The following is a 26,715-nucleotide window of genomic DNA, read 5'->3' as shown; positions in this document are numbered from 1 at the left end:
CAACATAGAATTCAGAACAGGCACTTCATGACTTCAGCTCTCTGCTTGTTCAAATTGACCTTCATATTATTGAATAGTGGGCACCAACATCTCAGAGCACACTCCATTGGCACAGGCCACAATAACAAGTATACCGTTTTGGATACTGTTGGGGGGAGGGGGATGACTTACCGGGGTAAGCCATGGGTCACATGTCTCTGGCACAGAGTCTGTCTGTGTTGGTCTGAAGGGAAGGGGGAAGAGGAGAACTAGGGACTCTATAGTTAGGGGTACAGATAGGAGGTTCTATGGGAACGAGAGAGACTCACACTGATGTGTTGCCTCCCAGGTGCCAGGGTTCATGATATCCCAGATCATATTTTCAGGATCCTTGAGAGGGAGGGGGAGGGGGAGGGGGAGCAGCCCCAAGTTGTGGTCCACATAGGGACTAATGATATAGGTAGGGAAAGGGATGGAAACTTAAGGAAGAGATTCAGGGAGCTAGGGTGGAAGGTTTGAGCTATAACAGAGTTGTTATCTCTGGTTTGTTACCCATGCCAAATGCTAGCAAGGCGAGGAATATGGAGAGAAAGGAGTTGAACATGTGGTCACAGGGATGGTTCAGGAGGAAGGGTTTTTGATACCTGGATAATTGGGGCTCATTCTGGGGTAGGTGGGTCCTCAACAATAGGATGGGCTACACCTGAACCACAAGTGTACCAATATCCGGGGGGGGGGGGGGGGTGCGAATTTGCTAATGCTCTTCAGGAGTGTTTAAATTAATTCAGCAGGGGAATGGGACCTAAATTGTAGTGTCAAGGAGATTGAGAGAAGTTGAGGTCAGAAATTAGGTTTCAAGGTTGCAAAAGTGCACCAGCAAGCAGGAAGGTGGTTTGAAGTGTTGACAGTGTGGTGCTGGAAAAGCACAGCAGATCAGGCAGCATCCGAGGAGCAGGAGAATCAACATTTTGGGCATAAGCCCTTCATCAGGAATGGCTTCTGCCCGAAACATCAATTCTCCTGCTATTCAGATGCTGCTGGACCTGCTGTACTTTTCTAGCACCACACTCTCAACTCTGATCTCTACTATCTGCAGTCCTCACTTTCTCCTAGATAGTTTGAAGTGTGTCTACTTCAATGCGAGGAGCATCCAGAATAAGGTGGGTGAACTCATGGCATTGGTTGGTACCTGGGACTTTGATGTTGTGACCATTTCGGAAACATTGATAAAGCAGGGACAGGAATGGTTATTGCAGGTTCTGGGATTTAGATGTTTCAGTAAGAACAGAAAAGATGGTAAAAGAGGGGGAAGTGTGGCATTGTTACTCAAGGACAGTATTACGGTGACAGAAAGGATGTTTGAGGTCTATTCTACTGAGGTAGTATGGGCTAAGGTTAGAAACAGGAAAGGAGACGTCACCCTACTCGGAGTTTTCTATAAGTCTCCGAAAAATTCCAGAGATGTAGAGGAAAAGATAGCAAAGATGATTCCGGATAGGAGGGAAGAGTAACAGGTAGTTGTTATGGGAGACTTTAACTTTCCAAATATTGACTGGAAATACAATGGTTTGAGTACTTTAGATGGGTCAGTTTTTGTCCAATGTGGGCAGGATGGTTTCCTGACACAATATGTAGACAAGCCAACAAGAGGTGAGGCCACATTGGATTTGGTTCTGCGTAACGAATGAGGCTAAGTGTTAGATTTGGAGGTAGGTGAACACTTTGATGATAGTGGCCACAATTCAGTTATGTTCACTTTAATGTTGGAAAGGGATAGGTATATATCACAAAGTTATAGCCGGGGAAAAGGCAATTATGATGTGATTAGGAAAGATTTAGGATGTATCGGATGGGGAAGGAAATTGTGGGGGATGGACACAATTGAAATGTGGAGCTTATTCAAGGAAGAGCTCTACATGTCCTTGATAAGTATGTACCTGTCAGACAGGAAGGAAGTGGTCGTGTGAGGGAGCTGTGGTTTACTAAAGAAGTTGAATCTCTTGTTAAGAGAAAGGCGAAGGCTTATATTAGGATGAGATGTGAAAACTCAGTTAGGTGTTTGAGAGTTACAAGCTAGCCAGGAAAGACCTAATGAGAGAGCTAAGAAGAGCCTGGAGGGGTTGTGAAAGTTGTTGGCAGATAGGAACAAGGAAAACCCTAAAGCTTTCTATAAGTATATCAGGAATAAAAGAATGACTAGGGTAAGATTAGGTCCAATCAAGGACAGTAGTGGGCAGTTGTGCGTGGAGCATGAAGAGATAGGAGAAGCGCTAAATGAATATTTTTCGCCAGTATTCACACTAGAAAAAGACAATGTTGTCAAGGAAAATACTGTGATACAGGCTTCTAGACTAGATGGATTGAGGTTCACAAGGATGAAGTGTTAGCGATTCTGGATAATGTGAAAATAGCTAAGTCCCCTGGGTCAGATGGGATTTATCCTGGGATTCACTGGGAAGCCAGGGAGGAAATTGCAGAGCCTTTGGCTTTGATCGTTATGTCATCATTGTTGACAGGAATAGTGCCAGAAGACTGTTGACGAGCAAATATTGTCCTCTTGTTCAAGAAGGGGAGTAGAAACAACTCTGGTAGTTATAGACCAGAGAGTCTTCCTTCAGTTGTGGGTAAAGTGTTGGAAAAGGTTGTAAGAGATTTATAATCAGCTAAAAAATGAATACGTTGATTAAGGACAGTCAACACTGCTTTGTGAAGGATTGGTCGTGTATCACAAACTTTATTGAGTTCTTTGAGAAGGTGACCAAACAGATGGATGAGGGTAAAGCAGTTGATGTGGTGCATATGGATTTCAGTAAGGTGTTTGATAAGGTTCCCCATGGTAGGTTATTGCACAAAATACAGAGGCATGGGATTGAGGGTGATTTGGCAGTTTGGATCAGAAGTTGGCTAGATGAAAGAAGACAGAGGATGGTGGTTGATGGGAAATGTTCAACCTGGAGTTCAGTTCCTAGTGGTGTACCGCAAGGATCTGTTTTGGGGCCACTGCTGTTTGTCCTTTTTATAAATGACCTGGATGAGGTTGCAGTGGGATGGGTTCGTAAATTTGTAGATGACACTCAGGGCTGTGGATGTTGCAGGTTACAGAGGGACATAGATAAGCTGCAGAGCTGGACTAAGAGGTGGAAAATGGAGTTTAGTGTGGAAAAGTATGAGATGATTCACTTTGGAAGGAGCAACAGGAATAAAGAGTACTGGGCCAATGGTAAGATTCTTGGTAGTGTAGATGAGCTGAGAGATCTCAGTGTCTATGTACATAGATCCCTGAAAGTTGCCACCCAGGTTAATAGGGTTGTTAAGAAGGCATATGGTATATTGGCTTTCATTGGTAGAGGAATCGAGTTTCAGAGCCATCAGGTCATGTTGCAGCTGTACAAAACTCTGGTGCAGCCTCACTTGGAGTATTGTGTACAGTTCTTGTCACCGCATTATAGGAAGATGTGGAAGCTTTGGAAAGGGTTCAGAGGAGATTTACTAGGATGTTGCCTGGGATGGCAGGAAGGCTGAGGGATTTAAGGCTGTTTTCGTTCGAGAGAAGGAGGTTCAAAGATGACTTAATTAAGATATATAAGATAACCAGAGGGTTAGATTGAGAGGATAGTGAGAGCTTTTTACCTCAGATAATGATGGCTAACACGAGGGGACATAGCTTTAAATTGAGAGGTGATAGATATAGGACAGATGTCAGAGGTAATTTCTTTACTCAGAGAGTAGTAGGGGTGTGGAATGTCCTACCTGGAACAGTTGTCGACTCGCCAACTCTAAGGGTATTTAAATAGTCATTGGATAAACATATGGATGAAAATGGAGTAGTGTAGATGGGCTTCAGATAGGTTCCACGGGTTGGTGCGGCATCAAGGACCAAAGGGCCTGTACCAAGCTGTAATGTTCTATGTTCTAAGTCTGGAGAAAGTAGATCAGGAGAAATGGTAATTCACTGATGTAAGGGTGAAGAACCAGAGATCATTGTTTCAAGATAAGCGACGAAAGAATCAAAGGTGAAATGAATCATAGAATTTCTACAGTACAGATAGAGTCCATTCTGCCCACACAATTTCACTGACTCTCTGATGAGCATCCCACAACTCCATTCCTACAAACCCACATTTATTCATTTACTATGGCTAATCCTACTGGTCAACACATAGCTAGAGACTACGGGCAATTTAAATTGGCCAATCCACCTAACCTGCACATCTTTAGACTGTGGGAGGAAACTGGAGCACCCTGCAGAGACTCATACAGACATAAGGAGGACGTGCAAACTCCACACAGACAGCCACCCAAGGCTGGAATCGAACTCAGGTCCCTGGTTCTGTGGTGCAACACTGCTAACCACTGTGCCATTGTAGTTTTTATGCCATGAGCGGTTTAGATCTGAAATGCATTGCCTGACAGGACAGTGAAAGTAAATTTAATCTTGGCTTTTAAGACACAATGAATAATTATCTGAATGAAAGAAATCGCAAGCTTATGGGAAATGGGCTGGTGTGTGGGATCAGCAAAGGTGTTCTTGCCAGACTGCCTCCTCCTATAATGTGAGCATTCCGTTATTAATTTTCCAACGCTCTACTGCCCAGAATTGGAAGCCAACTGTTTCCTGTAACCCTGAATCTCAAGCACTTATAGGCTTATGAATAGGTGATAAAAAAGGCAGATACAATACCTTTGTATTATAACTAAGTAGCCAAGTGTTACAATCTCTGCAGGGAAACCATAGGCCAAATTTACTAAACCAGCCCCAAATGAAGAAATGACCAATAAAATTCCACTATCTGTAGCTATCACTTTAATTTACTTTTGTTCTGGTTAAACAAGAATTAACAAGTAAATAATACTCAAACAGAAAGGTAAATTTCATTTTAAATTGTTGATACTTCAAAGTTACATCGCAGGGACCCCATCATTTGACATACAAATGTGCATTACGTAGCACCATAATTTCGTAAGATATCGTTCTTTATTCACACAAGGTAGGTCATGAGCTATGTGGTAAAAACAATGACTGCAGATGCTGAAAACCAAATACTGGATTCGTGGTGCTGGAAGAGTACAGCAGTTCAGGCAGCATCCAACGAGCAGCGAAATCGACGTTTCGGGCAAAAGCCCTTCATCAGGAATAAAGGCAGTGAATAAAGGTCATGAGCTATATCCAGCAACAGCTTTCACTTTTCATTTTCAAAGGTTTGATTATTGTCAGCAAGTCACTTCTACTAACGCTGTCTCCCTCTGGTCATGGCTGTTCTGATTGTGTATCTTTTTTTCATCTGTTCTGAAGCATTTTGTACTGCATTCTCAGTTTTAGACACCTGCAGCTAGCCTTAAACAGTACAACTCCAAGAATTCCCATCTATTTCTACATCAAACAGAAGAATGACCTCTCCTGGAAAAAAAGATTTCTTTCTTCCCCTCACAAGAAATTCTCTGTGTTCCTTTTCTAGTCTCTGCTTTCCCTTTATGTCTGCATCGGTGTTCAGATTGCTTTTGCCCTCCAGCTCCTCTGCTTGTACCTCTCTCTTGCATTTGCAGCCCTCCTTCAAGCTTGCTAGTTGTATCACCTCTTCAGCAACTTCATTTTAATTGTTATTGCTTCCTAGTCAAGAGTTACTAGGTCACAAAGTCCAAAACCTCTCATTATTGAAGAATATTATATTGGAATTGATGTGAAATTTTAAACATCCCCTGTAAGCATTCTCAAAAACAATTAGATTCTGCATACCTTTCAAAGAAATTGTAAGATTTCCATTATTAGGTTAAAAGAATGGTAACCTGTCATATTAGGCAATCTGCAAATATGATGTTCATGTGCTAGGGGATTGCAGTTTGGGCAATGTTTGAGGTGTTGTTAAAGCCATAAAAGAAAGAGGAGCCATGACCCTAATGGCTAGAGCTACTGATCATCTCTTTGATTTTCAGTTTCCTCTTCAATTATTCAAACAACCACAAAGGTTTGGTTAATTCTGTACATCTGTGACAGATCATGAAATTTCCCTTCAGCTGATAAACTATCTTGCTTATTGTAAAATTGAATTTTCTTTCAGTCCTCTGAGTTCATTGTGAGCAAATCTTAAGCTAATTAGCAGCAATATTTGTATGTGTGTGTATGTGTGTGTATACGCATATGTACTCATTCAATGAAATCAATTCTAAACAAATATGAAAACTTTCCTCATCAGAATGTCACAGTGGGAACACAATTATTTTGAAAAGGCAGGTACTCTAATATTTTCTCCTAAAAGCACAAATGTGGAAAATAATTAGCATCTTAAATTCTATTCAGGACTCCAGTCCAGTTGCCAGAATGACTTAAGGAAGCAGTATGCCAGAAGCTCAGTTGGAACTAGCTTGTAGCAGGCTCAACATAGATAAGCATTCCTAAATTAATTAGAAAACAGGACTGTGGAATCTCCTTCATTTACCATATCAAGGTGATTATACCTACTGGATATTGGAAATTTGTTCCAATTGAAGGATCCCATCATTGGGTTTGCAAAAGATAATTTGTCATGCAAAATAAACCAACACAACTCAAAGTGAATTTATTCCATTTTATTTCACAAGGGATTTTGGATTTAGATGGTTGTGAATTTAATCTGAAAACTCAGTTTTTTTTCAGGGAATCTCTTATTTTTTGGTGGGGAGGGGTGGAATCTACTCTGTACAGTCAATGCAACCCCATTTAGATTTGGTCAGGGATGATGGCAAACAGCTCAAACTTTTTTCCCCTCAAGGGCTCATCTTTTTCCAAGATTACCTTTGGTTTTCAGGGGCTACTTTTCATTTTGATGAACTCATTTATTAAGTGATGCAGTCAGATACAAATACCTTCTGCATTTCTATTAAATTATGGGTTACACTCACATAGAAACAGAATTAGAAGAATGAGTATTCTCAATAATTGTTAACCTTCTATTAATCTTAATGCCACGACTAACAAGGAAAGCACTAAAGCTTTAACATCACAGTATTTAAATTCGTGCATGTCAGAATAGGTTAGCGACAAAAGTTTTTCCCCACAAATTAACTGATACACTTCTACCATATAAAATGTCATCAACCTAAACACAACGTCCACATATCGTGAGGTCACTGCTCATTAGCTAATTTCTTACACATATGCACAAAGCTGAAACATTTTCAGCAGACAGCTATGACCTATTTTATTGTATCTCAGATTTCAATCTCTAACTGTGATTTAATAGCTGACAAGATTCTTTACAAAAGCATCCATCACATCTATTGCAATATTGTAGCTTCTGAACATAGGCAGCTTTTAGCGAGAGATTCCACATACATTTATAAAGAATTCATTAGCAAAGTCATTTGAAATATTCCTAGCTTCCACTTAGCCGAATACTGTTTCAGGATTAGCTTCAAAATTGTTCTCCTTCTGCGGCAGTCGCCCTTTCCCCCACCCTTACAGTTTCCTTTTACCCTGCCTCCTTTTCAGTCTCCTTCTCTCCCCCACTCACACCTCTTCAAGTCTTCTCAACAATACTTTGACCCTCTTTCAGCGCATCCAACCTCCAAAGCACACACCCATCCACATCAAGCCTGGGAGACTAAACTCCTGACAGCTTCCTACCCTTGGTTCCTTAGCATAAGGTCTCACCTGACACACCCCCACACCCTCCCCCTTCACCACCACCCCAAATCTCCCCAACTTGGTTCCACAACAAGGCTTGCAAGCAAATGTTATTCCACCTTCACACCCGGCCAACAAATGCAGCAAAAGGTTTCCCCAATTTATTCACTTACTTCTTTACATTCCCACTCACTGTCTTTCCTTTCTAATTATCCTGCTTGCCTTTCAGTCAATTGTAGCTTGTTTCTCTGATACTTTCACTCACAAGTGAGGTTATCAGCAGCAGAGCAACAAAGTCTGAGAGATTCTTTCCATTCAACCCAGAGCAACTTTTCTCTCATTGTCACCTTTGGTGTTGAATTTTTTTGGGTGTTTTGGGGATTTCAAGGTGAATTCATCCACTTCCCCAAGTATTTTAAAGTGAACTGACACATAATAGAAATTTAATACGCATAATGATAAATATAGAAACCAGAAAGAAGTCCATCCTATAACTGAAAGTCTTTAATATATCACAATGTCTGACTACACAAAAATAGAAATGAACACTAGAGGAGAAAGACAATATTTTGATGCCCTTTATTTAAATATGTTGGTAACTATGTTATTAATCATTTCTATACATTAAGAATGTAAATTTTTTGGCAAAAAGTAAAAAGTCTGAAACTTATAAACTAACCACAGGTACTATTCCATCAAATGTACTTACAAATATATTTACAAAAGTAACAATCAGGAGTTGCAGTTTCAGTATCATTAAATGTTGTCACAATATATTGTGTATAATTTATGTAACAGAGAATCTCAGAGAATCGTCTCTGAACCTGGAGTCTATATAGAGGTGCTGAAGCTATAAAGAAGCCTTTCAAGCTTTTCTTCATAAATGGCAACTCACACCTTTATTTACTGTGCTTTTTACCCTATTTTGTGCAATTTGAAACTAACACATATTTCATAATTTTTAGACTTACTACAGAGTTAATTCCAGGTGGAAATCACTATGTAAAGAGAGATATTCTGGATAGGAGTACTCTAATTAATTCTACAAAAGTTATCACTTGTACTATCGCACTGGATTCTGACACTATGGAGGGATCTCAGGAAAATAGTATTCAAGTGGTTCATTTCTTAATCCACAAGCAACAAAGTTGTAAAACAAATAAAGTTTGTTTGCATTCTTCACTTACTGTACTTTCTCTATGACACAAAAGTACAGGTAAACATTCAATAATATTTTGGGAAAATGTTGATCTGTTTTAATTTGGTAACATAATGTTATGTGACTGTTCACTCAGAGGTAAACAAATATAAGGAGCCAGAAACATTGAGTAATGTTTTATGACATGTTTTGTTGTTGTGGCTTAGGTCCAAGAGGCTTAAAGCTGAGTACCATCACATTTGCATTTCTCAGATGATGAGGTTGAAAGATAGCCAGTAAATAGTTGTGTTGAATGCATATTACTTTAGATTCATAGGGTCCTTTGCATGGCACAATAATTGTGGCAAAAATATGAAAATTAGCCAAAATATATAGAAGATACATAACTGTCAGATGTAGTGTATTTTTAAAAATTTGATCATGGGGATATGGAGATAATTGGTAGGTCAGCTCATCTATTGACCACCTAATTACTGGTGAGGTGGTGGTGATGAAATGATGACTCTTGGACCACTTAATTTCACATGGTCTAGGGATATCCAGGGAGGGGGTTCCAGGATTTTGTTCCAGTAACAGTTAAGGAACAATAATATTTTTTAAAGTCAAGATATTATATGTATTGGAAAGGAACTTGGCGGTGATGCTCCCATGTGCCTTCTGTCCTTGTTCTTCCAGGTGATAAAGAGCAAGATTTAGCTTGGCTAGTTTGTGATGCAGACTAACACTGCAAGCATGAGTTCAATTCACGCACTGGTTGAGGTTAGCATAAAGGTTTCTCCTTCTCAACCTCTGCTTCCCCAAAGCCCCGAGGCACAGTGACCCTCAGGTTAAACCAACAGCAGCAGAGAGCAGTCCTGCAGTCTGGTGAGAGTATGATGATTTTACTTTAAAGACTAGGTTTGAAAGGTGCTCTCAAAGGACTCTTGGGAACTGTTGGAGTGCGTCTCACAGATGATATCAATGATAACTCAGGTGACACATCACTCTGTTGGTAAGGAGTGAATTTTAAGGTGGTGGATGTGGGCTGCTTTATCCTGAACATAATTAGGTTACTAGGGTATTGTTGGAGCTTTGGGTAACCAGGCAAATGTTTACTATTTCAGCACATTCCTGACTTATGCCTTGATATCAGACCTCCTCTTTGGAGCTAGAAAAATAATCATCACTTATAATTCCTCATTTCTTGCCTGCTCTTGTGATGGCAGTATTTATATGGCTGCTTCAGTTACGTTTCTTGTGAGTTGTAATCCTCAGGAAGTTCATTCTGATTGATGGGTAGCTCAGTGATGGTGCTGAATGGCAAAGGGAAATGCTAAGGTTCTCTTGCTGGCTCATTGCCTGGTACCTTTGCAAAGTGAGGGAAAAGTGAGGACTGCAGATGTTGGAGATCGGAGTCGAGAGTGTAGCGCTGGAACAGCACTGCAGGTCAGGCCGCATCCGAGGAGCAGGAGAATCGACGTTTCGGGTGTCAGCCCTGATAAAAGGCTGACGCCCAAAATATCGATTGTCCTGCTCCTGGGATGCTGCCTGATCTGCTGTGCTTTTCCAGCACTACACTCTCGACCCTTTGTAGCGTGAACACTATTTGCAACTTATCAGCGCAGTATTATCCAATTCTTATTAAATGTGAGTTAGGAGTTCTTCCTTATCTAAGAAATTGTCATTGGAACTAAACATTTATCGTCAGTAAGCATTCCGAATCTGGCCTTATGGCAGAGGGAAGTTAGCAATGAAGCATCTCGAGATGTCTGGACAGCTCTAAGAGTGATATCCTGGAGCTGAGATGACCAAAACCAGCTTTATTTTACAGTGTGTCTTTATTAACCAGATATAAAGCTGGTCATTACAATGAATAAGTAATGATGGTAAAGCGGTTAGATTTCCTTATGGAATGAAATACATCAACCACAACCAATAATTGTGTATCGTCTATGATAGTAAGGCCAGGGTTAAAAGATTTTTTAAAAGTCTGTGATTTACATTCCAATGGACCACACACAAAGCATGCTGCATCTGGCAGCAAATGAATATCACATTACAGTACCAATTAGCTCATTAAAAGGCAGTATTTTAAGCTACTTTTTTCAAGAAACACAGGTTTTATAATTTGTTAACAGCTAAAACAACAGTCTCCCATCTATCAAGTGCATCTTTTATTTCAAATCACATCTCCGTAAGTGCATGGCTGTTGTGCTTATCTTTCATTATTTTACCTATTTTTCTCTCCACTTGCTGTTTTGAAAAGATTTAACAAGAATTATTGCTTTCAACATAACATTATAGTATTGCATACTTCTGTCCCAGGATTTTGGCAGAACAAGGCTGTGTAGTCAATTCCCTTCAGATTAAACTTAAAAGCAGTCTCTTGAGGTTAGTTACACAGAAGAGTGGCACAATGTCAATAAAACATTGAATCATATCATCAAAGAAACTGGAAGGTCTCATTCTGAATTCACGCAGCAAGCAAAGTCATATATACTTGTACACAGGCCAAACCTTCATGTATTACCCCCTTCAGTCAGTGCATATCCAAAAGACTTAGCAATCGATTTTAAGGCACTTCATTCTGAATTCATGTTTCGCTGCCACATACAGTACATTGTAAATTTAAAACCTATTTAAAAATTCTTCACTTCATCACAGCTTTCACACAACTAATGGTATGAGTGTAAAACAATTACCTAGGCACAGTTCAATGCAAGTACAGCTACTGAAATTGCATAGATCCACAACAAAGTAGATGATGTAGCTTCATATTTCTACTGTTACAACACTGTTGTAGTTAAAATAGGGTTATTCCAATCACTGTGAGATCAGTTGATTGATTTACTTTGACAAAACGCTAGTCTTTTCTTGATCACCACTATAAATCTGTTGTGGCAGAGGTGAGTGGAGTACATCACAAAACACAACGGTAAATAATTATTCTCACTGAACATTTCCGTACATTATAATATACAACCGTAAAACTGTGAAACAGATCATAGTAGGGCACACAATTTATCTTATTCAAGAGTAAGATTATCTACACCTATTTCAGGCATAAAACCCTGTGAATTAAAAATAATTTTCACTCATGGAACAAACTGTGTGTCACATCATAATTCCCTCCTCATGCTCACTTCACAATGCAACACACTTTATCTCCTCTGCTTCTTTCACTATGATGATCGCGGTTAATGAATACCCTGCACTGGCCATCACCTTGACAGACATCATCAAACAATCAGAAAGATTATCCAAATAACTTCATCAGGAGCAAGTACATTATCAAGTAATGATTTCATAAGCAGAAAGCTGTTTTCTTTTTTTAGCATGCTGCAGTGCTGAGGGACTTAACATGTAGATCTACTACCATAAGAGGTATCATTAGAGAATAAAAAGGTAGAGTTTCAACTACATACAGCACATTTTCTTCTAATAGTTACTCTCACCATTTAAAAATAAAATAAATAGCACATCAAGTTAGCTCCTAAAGCATCACTTTAGATATATGTACTACAATCATGTTTTCTGAACAAGTAATGCTCTCATTTTCAAAGTTAATTTAAAAACATGTCTAAATAAGATTGGGTTTAGAAATACAAAATATGCAGACACTTCACGAAAAATGTCTTGTCCTGACTTCAAGTGTCTGTGTCCAATGCAACAAACTCTCCACTAAAAAACATCCTGAAGAAATATTAAGTATTGCCCTACTGAATGCCAGTACCCTTCAGCGTATGCATATTCATACAACTACTTACTCAAATAAAAAATAAAAATCTGAAAGGACTAGCATGAAAACAAATCAATGAGTACAGGTCATGCAAAATCAAAACTTGCCGTAAAAATGAATTAAAACATATGTAAATATTAAGAAACAGATAATAGAAAATATTTGCCCAAATTAAAAGGTACATTGATTTTGTTTCTCCTACATTTACTTCAAGGCCTTAAGTGACTTCAGAATAAAATCAACCATCTACATTCCCAAATAGTCTTCTACTGTCTGAGTATCATCATTGCCTTCTCCGCTTACCTGGCAGTGCAACAGTTTCCTGCCTTTCCACAGACAGATACAGTTCTGTTTTTCCAATGCTTCCATTTATTTCTACTAACTCTGCTGACTTTATTGGACTGATAAATAGGTCTACAGTTGCAACACAAGATCTTTTTAAGCTAAATAAAAAAAAACACAAAGAGAACTTTAAGGAAAAATGAAGTATCAGATGAAGAGTTAAAAAAACAATTTGCGCGCTAACACCCATTTTCGCTATCTTCCACGCTCATGCTACTTCGCCGACTGCTTGTCTTTGAAGCACCAGGTGATACAGATGAGAGGAGTGGGTCAGTTGCTTCCCCAGGTGACAGAGTATCGTCCATCAGAATATCATCTAGCTTGGAACCCATTTTTGTGGGAGCACTGTAGGTGCCAGCATGTCCAAGGTTATCATTGAAGGTGAGAGTTCCATCAGACAGATTCAGCGTAGTAGCAGCAGTAGTGCGAGAAAGGTCTGAGTGGTGTTGTAAGCTATCGCTGTGGCACTCATCAGTTACTGGTTCTAGTTTAATGTTCCGTCCAGTTATATCAGGTAAGCAGAGGCCAGAAGGGTTAACCAGTGGTAATCCATGTGCACGGGCTTGCATTTCAAGTTCCTGAGAGTTGAACACAATAACAAAGTCCAAATATACACAGATTCTGTTGAAATATAGTTGTTTTCCCGACTCAATGCACCCTTTAAAATTGTACAGTTCCCAGATTCCTTGAAATTTTAAAAATTAGTTATAAAAAATATTTCACTAATTCTTTCTGACAATGATTAATTATCTTGTGGTGGTGTGGTCAGTGCTAGCTTGCAACACAGTTCAGCTGTGTGTTCAATTCCATGGAGTGCAGCTTGAACTCTAAACCATCTGATGCAGGGAAGTGAATACTAACACTCTAAAGACATACCAAAAATTATAACACATGGAATTATCGGCTGCATGGATCGACAGTGTTTGAAGAGCAGGAATCGAAGTGACTTTTGGTTGTAAGGTAGGCATGCCTAAACTGGAATCAAGATGATTGGAGTTATACAGGAATTTCTTTTTGGGAGGGCTGCTCATGTTTATTTGGCCAAAGTCAGGAGTTCAGATTTAAAATCTGGGGAGTAATGGAACCTTGGCGTGCTCATGCAGACACCATTAGGACGATGCAATTGAATAAGGTCTTAACAAGGAAAAGCCAAATCTAAACCTATAGGTTAAAAACATAAAGGGGAATGTCAAATACATACAAGATCTTAGATAGGCCGGAGTATTGTATAGTTTTAAGCACCTTATCAGACAAAGGACATAAAATCAATGGAAATGTTGTAGCACAATATCAGTAGGGTGTACAACTGCAAGAGTTTACAATTAGGAAAAGACTTTTATCAGAATTTGGGACATTTATCAATATTTCTGAAAGTTTAAGAGTGATCTAATGCAACTCCTCAAAATTATGAAAAATTATGATAAGGAAATTAGTTAGACTTTAGTAAGGCATTCAACAAGATTATGCATGGTAGACTGGTTACATCACAGGGAGAACTAGCCATTTAGAAACAAAATTAGCTAGAAGGTAGGACACAGAGTATGGTGGTGGAGGGCTGCTTTTTGGACTGGAGACCTGTGAGCAATGGTGTGCTTCAGGGATCAGTGCTGTGTTCACTGTTTTTTTCTCATCTATACAAATGATTTGGATGTGAATATATGAGGAAATGTCAGCAAATGTGCAGATGACACAAATTGGTGGCGTAGTGGAGAGTGAAGAAGGTTACCTCAGAATACAGCAGGACCTTGATCAGATGGGCCGATGGGCTGAGGAGTGGCAGATGGAGTTTAGTGGATATAAATGTAAGGAGCTACATTTTGGTAGGGCAAGTCAGGGCAGAGTGTATACATTCAATGGTAAAGTCCTGGAGAGTGTTGCTGAGCAAAGGAACCTCAGAGTGCAGGTTCATTGTTCTTTGAAAGTAGAAGCACAGGTAGACAGGATAGTGAAGAAGGCGCTTGGTATAGTTGCCTTTATTGGTCAGTGTATTGAATATTGGAATTGGAAAGTCATGTTGTGGCTGTACAGGACACTGGTTAGATCACTTTTGGAATTCTTCATTCAGTTCTTGTCTCCTTGCTATAGGCAAGATATTGCTAAACTTGAAAGGGTTCAGAAAACATTTACAAGGATGTTGCCAAGATTGGAGGGTTTGAGCTATAGGGAGAAGTTGAACATACTGGGACGATTGCGGAGTGACCTGATAGAGGTTCATAAAATTATGAGTGGCATGCATAGAGTGAATAGTCAAAGTCTTTTCCCTGCGGTTGGGGAGTCCAAAACTAGCGTGCATAGGTTTAAGGTAAGAGGAGAACTTTAAAACTGATTTGAAGAGAACGGACTGTCAGAGAAAGTGGTAGAGGCAGATTCAATTACAACATTTAAAAGGCATATGAATAGGAAGGGTTTGGAGATTAATTTAGGATAGCTGTTTGGCATGGACAAGTTAGACTGAAAGGTTTGCTTCCAGGCTGTACATCTCTATGACTAGGGATATATTCTTTCCACTGTTTAGTGAGATTGCAATGAGACAGCACAAATTAGAAAATAGTTGTTTCCAATATACGGAATATACGGAATGCCCAATTATCTGACAAAAACAATTAATTAAACAACATGTGTACTTCTTTTTAGAGAATTAGAAAGCGTCTTGGCAAAGGGGAACAGCTAAGAGCATGGGGAGAAAAACTCATTGGATGAATGGTTAGTTCCTGAGCATAAACATTTATGTTTCAGTATTCAAATACATTTTAAATGTATTGATTTGATTAAAATTGGAAAAAGCCTGAGAAGTAGGGGATTTCTTGACTGAGCTATGAAGCAGAGAAAAATAAATGGAGAAAGGAATAAAGTATTAAGTTTGCTGAATGAACCTGTATCCTCAGTATTAAGTGTCTGTTGGCATGTTCCAGTTTCTTCTGTCGTGTTTCAAAGTCTTTTGCTCTGTGTTGCTCTTTTTGAAGCCTTCGAATATAATCCACAGATGCCTTTAGAATAGTGCCTTTGTTCCAACGCATGTCCCTGTTAAAAAGATTAAATATTAGGCAAAAGATGCTCGAGGCAAATTTAGATTACAGTAAAAGCTTGGTATGAGTAACTATCAGTAAACAACAAAACTATCTTAAAGGGTAACCATAGTGTAACCCTACCTGTTTCAAATTAACTGTAAGATGATGTCAAAAAGTTATTTTAATATATGGTTTAAATCTCATTGCATCAACATAACGTAATCACAAATTATAGATCAAAGGCTGCCATGTGGGAGCAACTGCTTTGGTGTAAAATATATGTTTTTTCTTTTTTATAAGATACTGACAAACTACCAATATTAATTAAAATTAATTCAAATTCCCTAGATTCAAGAATGGACTCAGTGGATTAGAAATTAGTCAACATTAAACATCTGTTAAGAAAGGAAGGAGCGAAAAATGAAGAAAGTAGAGGAGAGTTGGCCAGATATCCGTTATCATAAAAACGATGGAATCCATTAATAAGCAAGTCTTATTAAGAAAAGTATAGTTTTACCATATAAAGTGGACGTAAGTTTATGAAAAGGAAATTGACAAATTTGAGATTAATGAGGGTGTAACTTGTAGGATAAAGGGATTGATAAAGGGAGCCATGTAAAAGTATTAATCTTGGATTTCCGTAAGGTATCAATAGGTTCCATACAAAAGGAAATACACACAGAGTGAGGGATAATTTATTATTCTGGACAGAGGTTTGGCAAACAGACAAACATATTTGAATATGCACAATCAGGTTGACAGACTGTAACAAGTGCAATGCCACCAAGATCAGTGCTACAGCCTCAGCTATTTACAATCTATTTCAGTGACTTAGTCAAAGAGGCCACATTATGCTAGTAATGCAAGCATAGGTGATAACATAAGCTGTGAGGAGGTAACAAGGAGCTTCAGAGAGATTGTACTCCTTATTGAGCTCACTTAAAGTTAGCATACAGATATAGCAAACAATCAAACAGTTAGGAAAGCAAATGACAGGTTTGTCGAGGTTTGTCCCGAGCAGTGCCATGACGCGGGGCTCCGTGCTCTACGGTCTGTTCCCTGGGACGCACACCGAGACGAACATCAACTGTGCCTGGAGCATCATCAACTCGGTGAAGGACGCTCTCTGGGCGGTCCGAAACCTGTTGATCTTCCAGCTGAAGGAGTTGACCCCAACTGAGTGTTGCAGACTGGCACATTCCAAGGTCCAGGACTATGTGTTGAGGGACGTGCTGAAGCTTGGGGCAGCTGCCGCCAAGGCGTGGTGGGGAAAGACCACCATGTAACATCTGCCTGCCTAAGAAGAACAGGGGGCCCACACAGTCACTTGGGCTCTGCTGACGCCTCAGCTAAGTATATGGACATATGATTGATAAACATACAGACCTGTATATACAAATGATAAATTCTGATCTCTGTATGTAAATGTGTACGTATGTATGGCATGACCAACTGTACAGACCATCAAATTTATTTTATGAATAAAGTATATTGTTGAAATATTAAAAAATCTTGGCCTGGATTACAAAGCGATTGGAGGAAGTGAATATGGAGATTATGCTACAATGAGACCATACCTGGAATGTGATCTGCAGTTTTGGGTCCCATATTTAAGGTACAGCTAACACTCACCAGACTGCTTCCAGGGTTGAAAGGATCAGTAAATAGGGCTACCCCCAAGGATAAGGGGGTAAATACACTGGAATTAATGAGGCTTGCTGGGATAGATTCCTAGAGGTTGCTCCCCAAGGCTGAGAAATCTCAATCACAGGGATACACAGTCTCAGAATAAATAAGTTAATCATTTATGATACGGATGAGGAGAAACAACTTCATTTAGACATCTATGATTCTTTGGAATTACCTATCACAGAGGGTTATGGATGCCCCATATTGAGTATATTTAAATCTGATGTAGACAGAGTTTTTGTTCTCTCAGGAAGCTGAGGGATATGGGAAGCAGAGGAAAGGTATGTTGATGCTGAAAATCAGGCATGATCATACTAATCATAGAGCAGATTCAAGGGACCAGGTCGTTTACTCTTACTCTCAGTCCTCACTTCTAATAAGAATAGTTTGCTAATTGTTAGTTATACAATACATTTTAATACAATTAATTAAGTTAATCAAAAAATGGCAGGCTCCCTGAATTAATCAATTCTCTGGTTTTCAATTTATTTTGGACCTATCTGCTTGAATGAAGGGGTCAAACTCTTGCATCCAGCTCATTCCAGCCTTGGAGTGCTACTAAATTCCTCCATCTAAGTATATGTAACAACTACATTCATTTCTTATGCTACTGAACATGGTTCATCTCACAATAGTCTCAAAGAAATTGATGTTACAGGGAAGAATCTGTCTTTGGCAAGAAAACAGTATTAAACAATCCCAAGCTCTGTCAAGTAGAAGTGACCTACAAATAAATTGATGTTCCAGATAAGGAAATCTTCCAACATCATGTTGATTCAATGTTATAGGCTGCTTATGTAAGTTACAAAATGAAAATAAGATCCTTTCTATTAAAAAGGTTAGCAGGCTTTAAATGACTCGATTAGTTGAATGCTGGGCAGAAAGCCAGAGGTATGAGTTTAGAATTTGATAAAGTTAATTCATTCTTCCCCCTTTTTCATAAGATTGATGAATAAATTAAGTACAACATATTAAGAAAATGGAAGACTGCATGAAATATAAAAGGCTGTAACAGTTCTCACTGTATTGTTAGCACTAACGTCGATCAGGATTGTAAGATTTTGATAATTCCATCAAATTCTGGGATAATATTAACAAATTGTAGGATTCTACAATGGTTTGAAGTGACATTTTAAGATTTGCCTCAGCTCCTTGTTTTAAAACAGGTCTATATTCAATTTGTGTTCGCAAGATAATTAACAGAACAGCTGCTTGTAAGCTTGGTTTTGATGACTTAAAAATATCAAAGAAAATAGCTTTAAGCAATTGAAGGTCTTTTGCCCGAAACACCGATTCTCCTGCTCCTCGGAAGCTGCCTGACGTGCTGCATTTTTTCCACAGCCACATTCTAGAATTTAAGCAATTGTATCAGTTTTGATTAAACAAGGTGTAATTGCAGGTTTGCTTCTCAGTTATAAAGAAATAAGCAAGACGTTTGAAGTCAACAGTTTGAATATGATAGCTGTTTTTAAACAAGAACAATGCTTCTGAGTAGGTTTCAGGTTGTTAACTTGATTAATTAATTGCAACACTAGAGCAAACCATGTATATTATGAAGTCATCCTGATGTCCTGTTGGAAACATTTGTTCTTCATTTATTTAGGATTTTTGGGGATGTTGAGGTGAAACATTTATAATACTTTGTATGACTGATCAGGGGATGTAAAGTTGTCTCTCCAACTTTGCTGAATCTGAAAGGATTCTTTATTTGTTCACACAATTTGTTCACACTGGACCTTAGGGAAAAAATGGAGGACATTTGTTCTACCTACGTGACCTCTCGTTACAAAGGTTGGGAGACACCAAAAGACTCTCATTTTTAAACCAGAGAGTTAATTTGAATAATTTTCTAATAAAGAGCAAGAAACCCTTGGAATTAGGAATGAAAGCTTGGAATTCAGTCTCTTATGGAACAGTATACTGCAGCTTCTCTTGCATGCTTCTTCTGAGTAACACAGTTTAACATAATAGTACTCGAAGAGCAGAAGAAAAGCATAACCTGTAGTGACAATATTCAAGGAATCCTGGACTGGAAGGATAAGAAACTTCCACATTGTCTTCACTGCATTATTCTGTTAAGTACTTATAAAATCCTGATTCATAAATGTTACTTGATTTATACATACCATTTTTATTAGGTAAGGCACAACGAAAGTTTTATTGTTATAAATTAAAATTTTGGCATTAGAATTTGTAAGTGAGAGAGTTTTATACCTCAGAACTCCTGAACTCTTACAGGATGCCATGTTTCCTTTTTTTAAGAACAAGTAACTTTGTTTTAGAATAATCAGAAAACACAAAGGTAAACTTTGAAGAGCAGATGTAAAATCAATAATAAGTGATATCTTTCATCATGGCCGTATCTGTTGGATACTTTGACTATCATTAATGAAGTGCAATTTACTTTGTTGTTGCAGTCAGTACTGAGTCATTGAAGTGATGGTGCTTATGAACAAGGTAACTGCACTTTCAGGATGTGAAAATTAGTCAGTCAACACCTATTTTTGCCCAAACAATCTGTGTGCACTTAAAACACTGTAAACACAACTTTGTAGTTTACAATAATGGAAAGGAAATGATAAATACTTTTTAACTGATCTTGGTCTGTGCTGTTTTTAGCTGTTGGTAACAGAAATGTGCATCGGCATTTGATGGTTACAACACAGCCTTTATCATTCTCTTTAGATAAAGACAGAAAGGCTGTATTCATATGACATCTGCAGCATTAGAGATGCTAGGGCTGTAAAAATGCATAGCAGAGTATCTGCAGCTGAGTAAAGGGATCATGCTTAAAATGTCACGTTTTTAATTCAAGCATAAATTGTGGATTGACTAATGTTGCTGATGAGCATTACAACTAGTAAAGAGTCAGATAAAAATAAATTATGGGCTGTAGTTACTTTGGCAGAAACATATTAGTAAGTATATTATTTAGGATCTTATTATTATTTAACATTATTTTGGTGCAGCCTAAATTGAAACAGGTGATCATTGGATTTTTGCTGGAAAATTTCACTTCACTTTCACCCTTCATTGTAAAAGTAATTGCATTGGTAATAAGATAAAGATCAAATCCTGTTGAACCTGTGTTACACTTATATTTCCTGTCAGTATTTCTACACTTTCTAATTGGCTTTACTTTAAATTTCAATGGAGATTTGTTATAACAAACAAGAAGGTAAACAGTCAATAAGAAAAACCCAATTATTTAGTGGCAAAGTTGCAGCCTGCCCAAAAATTAATTATTTCATTCAAACAGAAAGTATCCCCAAGATGTCGAAGATAAACAGTAGTTTATAATTTTCAAAGGGGGGGAGGTCAATAAATAGCTAAAAACAAATTCTAAAATTTAACTGAAGCTGTACTTACGGGTCATTGGACTTTGGGATTAACGTACCCAGTTCCTTTATACGATCATTAATGTTGAACCTCCTCCTCCTTTCAACTTAGAGAAAAAAAAGTAAAGAATCTCAGTCCAAGAAAAAAAATTTATTCAGAAACAATAAGCCAGTTTTTCCAGGGTTTGGCAATCTCATCCAGATTACCACTTCGCTATTATGAAAGAAAGGGCTTCTACATTTCTGAGGGGAGATTCTGATTAGGGCTCCCTGGGTAATGCAGAACCAAACTTTTATTTTAACAGTTTGCCCAGTAGCCCAGAGCTTTTAGAGGAAGACAAACCATGTCTACTTTTGACAGCAGTCAGCTGCTGTATTCTGCAATGTAAATGCCCTGACAGCCACTTTAACAGCTGCTGTCAAAGATAATGTAAAGTAGGTAAGTGTGACTTTAGAGTGCCACATGGACAAGGGAGGCAGTGTGCCAAGTAGGTATCATGCCAAGGTAAGCAGAGTGCCAGCTGGAGACAGGGTAGCGTTTCAGGTGAAAGAAGGTCTGATGGGCATGGAATAGGGTGCCAGGTAGGTTGGATGCCAGGTGGGTGGGAGCATAAGTAAATGTTGAGACAGGTTGGGTTGGGCTGGAGAAGTCAGGTCTGGCAGGGGATCGGGAGGGTGCGTGTCAGTTCTGAGGTGCTCTGGCCTGGAAATTGTGCTGGGTTCAGCAGATGAAGGAGTGGGTTGTGATAGGGACTAGTTTGGATTGAGTCTATTCAATGTGGGGAGGGATATGGCTGGTCAGTTTGGCAGCAGGGGTTAGGTCAGGTCTGAGGGTGATCTTGGTGAGTGGTAAAGGGTATGTGGTGGGATTTGGGGAGTGGTGTTGTGTCGATTCCTAGGTGGTATTGTCATGCCTTGGAAATGTCAAGTCTGGAAAGCGTAAGTGGTCTGGGGAAATAGAGCTGGGTATGTATGAAGTCTGCAATACCAGGCTGATAGATGGAGAGGACAGAGCAAGCCCTTAAGCCATCTCCCTGCTCCAAAAATCCATTTAATACAAACACTCCCACGTTCGGGAGATATCAGCGATTAAACTGATAAGAACAGAAACTACACATATTCCGAGCCAAAAGGCCGAGAGAAGTCTGTTGAATAGTTACTCAGATATTATATTATGTACCTAATAGTCTAACACTTTTGAGTCACTATTTTACTTAATTCCATCAGAACCACTCGAGGTCTCCAATTTTTCTGGAAACTTTCAGGCAATTCCACCACAAAAGAATTGTCCAGAGGAAAATTCAATTCCCTCAGCAATTCCTTTGATGGGATTTCCTCAGCTTTGCCAGGTGAACTTCCATCAATGCTGGAATAACGACTGCCTGGCTATCATAAAAAGCACCTCAATAAATATGATTTGGGGCACAACAGTGGACTGGCAATGCACAATATAAATAGCAAGACATACGCTTAATCCGGACACCATTCATGTTATCTACTAAATAAAAGCAAATTACTGCGGATGCTGGAATCTGAAACCAAAAGAGAAAATGCTGGAAAACCTCAGCAGGTCTGGCAGCATCTGTAAGGAGAGAAAAAAGCTGACATTTCGAGTCTAACTGACCTTTTGGTCTCTTATGTTATCTACTAAGTTGCCTCCAGGATAAGTCAAGTAGATCTCCTTGAAAGAACCTCACTGCCATGAGAGAATAAAATGAAATGCTCAAATCCTTGCACTTTAAAAAAAAAGTTAAGTATATTTTGAATTGGATAAGTAACATGTGTAACTATTTTGTAATGTGATTAGTAAAACGGAAATAGAGAAAAGCGTACTCAAGTTATGATTGTCCTTCTTCTGCCTTTCCTTGGCTAGTGCTCTGGCTTCAGCTTCTGAAAATAAAAATTTCAAGTTTAGAACAGAACTGACGACCTGTGCAGGAGCAACCACTGCCTTTTGTTCCAAAGCTCAGCGGTTCAATTTACACCAGCATAAGAACATCAAATAATTTGGACGACACAATAAAATATATTTTTTAAACTGAAAGAATAGTGCCACTGAGTTACAATATTATCAGCAGCATTTCCTGATCACACACAAACAATAATGGCTGTTGAAGTGTTGAATGATTGAAATAAATTCTGGGTATCAGAAACTTGCCTGGTAATAGAGCATTATGCATTTTCATAGAGGGACTTTTAAAATGGAGTTCCATGCCTGCAACCATTGATTCTGTGAATTATATAGAAAACAATTTATACTACAAATAACATTTTACTATTTAATAAATATAGGGCTATTTTAGCAATCTATAGTGACTGAAACAGTGAGATGGGCCCTACAGTAACATGATTAACCAGCACTGTTACCAAGTCCCTAATGTGGTTAACACTCATTAACTTTTCATCACTGAAATGATTTTGTTTTGACAAATAAGTCACATAGTAATGTCAAATTCCACAACTGTGAAATTTTCTATCTTAAGGTAATTTTTAGCACGAGATTAAGTTGTACAATTGTTCTAACCTTTGCTGTTTTTGTGATCCCTGGGTCAACCCTTCTTTTATAAAGAAAATAATCCTGATAGGTAAAATTTTAAAAAAATAGACTGAATTGAACAGTCCAATAAAACACTTGCTGAGACATGATGTTGAATTAACCCAAATCCAATAACTGCACTGAAGGTAGTGCACAAGGTTTGCATTACGTGCCCAATGATCTCAGCAGCTAGCTAGTGTTAACTCGAGTATTCATATCTTATTGCCCTCCCCTTCCACCCCTCCCATGCCCTTCCCCCGGCTGACACATTTGTATGATGTGAGTGGCGAGCACATCTGAAAGCTGGACTACACCATTCAAATAGAGTGTATAAGAGGCTGCAGCAGGTTCCGGAAGTCATAGACTAAGAAAATCTGTCCTGGGAAAAAGTGAGTATTAGTTTAAAAAAAGGGCAAGTACATGTGTTGAGGTTTATCCAGGACTGCACTGGAGATCTTGTGAAAGGACATGGAAAAGATGAAGTGTTGTGTTTTAGGGCTGTGGATGGGGTGGGGTGAAAGGGGCTTGGAGTGGTGGGAAGAAACCCTCCAAATTTTCAGAAAACTGTAGGATCGGGTTGTCGGGAAGGTCAATATCTCGAGTCAATCCTCAAGGACTTGGATGCAGTGCTAAAAGTAGTTTAACATACTCAATGAGGTCAGTGAATGCACCTTTAAATGGCATAACCATATCAACTGCACAAGTGGATACCACTCATGTCACTTTACTCGTGCCAATCACGTGTCAATTATAACTCATGGCTAACAAACATACGCTTGTACTCAAAATCACATACTTATTCATCTACAAGATTCAGACCACATCACACACTGCCAAATATTCAACCACGACAACCACATCAGCTAAACTCACTTAAGAGCGTATACTGGCATATTTCCGCTTTCATGTTGTTGGTTCGCAACTGGCGACAGCAGGAGACAGAAGGGCCTGCCTGTCCTGAACCCAAGGGTGAAGACAATGCTAGCCATTTTCTTGATGCGCGTTGCTAAGACATAGCCAAAAGCTGGATTGGAACCTTCACAGATGATAGCAGCCTCCTACCCAATACTTCTGTTACATTCCACTTTCCCTGAATGTCTCACCCCATGGTGGCTAAAAACTGTAGTCAGTGTATAAGTGTATGGCTCTTATTTCCCTTAATTTTCACACCATAACCTTATTCTGGCACCATTTTTCTTTCAGATATCCAGAGTGTTTGGGGAAAAAAGAACAAGAAGATCATTAAGACATACCCCCATCACTAGATTGTATTCTCAACATCAGTTCAGACAGTGATTCTGCAGAAATCTGAAGTAAAATATTAGTGGTGTATCTGCATATGGTGAGACACCAGGCACAAAAAGCCCACAGACAGAACAGGAGGAAATAAGAGTGAACAATACCAGTTAACTGCAGAGAATAACTTCATCAAGCTTATGTTAAAGAGGACTCAGATGAGCACTTCAGTGGGGCATGGTGGTTGTATTACTAGATAAGTGACTTAGAGGCGTGGTATGAAAGACATGAGTTCAAAACCTGGGGTACTGAGGAAAATCTGGGCAACTGGGGAATTTAAATTACTTAATTCAATTAATTACATAAATTTGGAATAAAAAGATAGTCTTGGTTATGCTGGCCACAAAACTGCCAAATTGTTCTGAAAGAATCCAATTTCTTGATAGAAATGTTTGAAGTGACTGGTGGAAAGTAGTGTGGGAGCATTGAAGTGTAGGGGATGAGTTCTTGTTGGTATTGCAAATAGACGAGGTTTCTATGGCCAGCACAAGCAGAAAACAGCTAGTGAGTTTAATGCCACTCTTCATTCAAGTCAAGTGTTTGCTGTATTGCTGATGGGTAAAGCTGTCTCCTCACGATTGGAGGCTGTACAGTGTGAAGCAAACTGCTACACATCCTGATACCTGCAGTGTTAGTATTTGTAGAACACCTCCAGAAAGCATAGCATGGTTTCAATTCATCAGTGGTCTGCTCCGTCATATTTCGCGTTGCAGCATGGCTTCTTGTATGCATGCTGCATGTGTGTAGGTCTGAAAACATTCTGACTATTGCCAGGATATCAAACATTGACCTGGATGATTCATTGCCAATGGTCACACCAACTGGACAGCAAAATAAGAGTACAAGATAGATTTGCAGATAGCAGTGTCTGTAGTAAATAGCAACCTGCAATACAAGGACATCTGTGATCTTGGTGAAGCTGGTGCTTGCTGTACCTTCTCATCTTTGATGTTACAAAGGTGTGCTGGTGTCAAACATTAAAATGAAACTTTACCGGCTGTTTCTGTTCATTCAACTTCCTCAAAAAGGCAGTTTTTAACTGAACTGAAGTTGAGAATACAATCTAGTGATGGGGGTATGTCTAGTGATGGGGGACAGTTTTTAACTGAAAATCAACTGAAATCTAAAATGGTAAAACTAACTTGTGTTATGTGTTGTCACATAACATCTCCTTGGGATGGAGCCAGAGGTCTTGGCAGAGACAATGACCCCCTCTTCTTGTATCAAGATGGAGAACTGATCATTCAAGAAGTTAATGATTAGAAGCTTTAGAACAAATCACCTCAGCTATGAAACAATGGCTAAATGGAAGCAAAGTAGACATGAGCTTGTCCTCTATGTTCTTCAGAATATGGAACTGACACGGAGAGAAGTCATAAGATACATCCTTTTATGTGTGTTTTTGAATTTGGATTGTGACAACAAAAATTGCTGGAATCCAAAGTAGAGAGGCAGGGGGCTGGAAGAAAAAGCAAGCCAAGCAGCATCAGGAGGTGCAGAAGTTGATGTTTCGGATCTAACCCTTTTCAGGATTTGAGCAGACAAGACAGCTGCTGCCAAGGGAGTACTTCTTGGAAGAAAACTGTGAATCTTGTCTGTGGTTTGAAAACTAGCCTGAAAATGCTCCTGGCTGCAGGCAGAGAATTGTAAAGGAAAGTTTCAATCCAGCAACAGTCATTCTATGAAACGAGGATACATCAATCCTACTGTAAAGTAACTGCTTCACTGAGAACCAAAACGTTCAGGTCAGTGAACTATTATTGACTTTACTGTACATTTTATTTGGCCAAATTTAAACATGGAATGCTCTGTATTGTTTAGCAAGCTTGGGTATGAGATTATGTCTTCCTGCATTACTTTCCTATATATTTTTAGTAAGTTTAATACTTTAGCCTGAATGGGTCTTAGCAATAAAGCTAACTCCTTACACTCAAGTTTAACTTGAGTTTAACTCAAATAAACCTGTCAGGTTTATTTATTTGCAAGATGTGTACATCCTAAATTGCCAACCTAGCAAATTTTTAAAAGTTCAATAACCTGTTGAGGTCAA

The 26,715-nt window shown here is 38.9% G+C and overlaps 1 protein-coding gene and 1 pseudogene across 6 annotated transcripts in view; both read right to left on the bottom strand.

Annotated features, from left to right (window-relative positions):
- Positions 1-8,159: 8,159 nt before the first annotated feature.
- The window catches only part of LOC140483843 (microphthalmia-associated transcription factor-like), a 293,041-nt gene continuing 274,485 nt past the window's right edge, over positions 8,160-26,715 (bottom strand). For 4 of the 6 annotated variants that reach the window (XM_072582539.1, XM_072582542.1, XM_072582540.1 and 1 more), the window contains 5 exons: positions 22,992-23,063; positions 22,667-22,723; positions 20,865-20,940; positions 15,672-15,819; positions 8,160-13,376 (listed from right to left, as the gene is read on the bottom strand). In XM_072582539.1, the coding sequence (XP_072438640.1) occupies positions 12,978-13,376; positions 15,672-15,819; positions 20,865-20,940; positions 22,667-22,723; positions 22,992-23,063 (752 nt within the window). In that variant the 3' untranslated portion in view covers positions 8,160-12,977. The remainder of the gene's footprint in view (positions 13,377-15,671; positions 15,820-20,864; positions 20,941-22,666; positions 22,724-22,991; positions 23,064-26,715) is intronic. The other 2 variants (XM_072582541.1, XM_072582544.1) reach the window with 1 other exon arrangement.
- LOC140483995 (U2 spliceosomal RNA) lies at positions 21,806-21,980 on the bottom strand (annotated as a pseudogene).

This window comes from Chiloscyllium punctatum, chromosome 12, assembly GCF_047496795.1.
Source record: "Chiloscyllium punctatum isolate Juve2018m chromosome 12, sChiPun1.3, whole genome shotgun sequence".
Classification (NCBI taxonomy): domain Eukaryota; kingdom Metazoa; phylum Chordata; class Chondrichthyes; order Orectolobiformes; family Hemiscylliidae; genus Chiloscyllium; species Chiloscyllium punctatum.
Note: the sequence above shows the minus strand (reverse complement) of the source record. Positions and strands in the feature narration are given on the sequence as shown.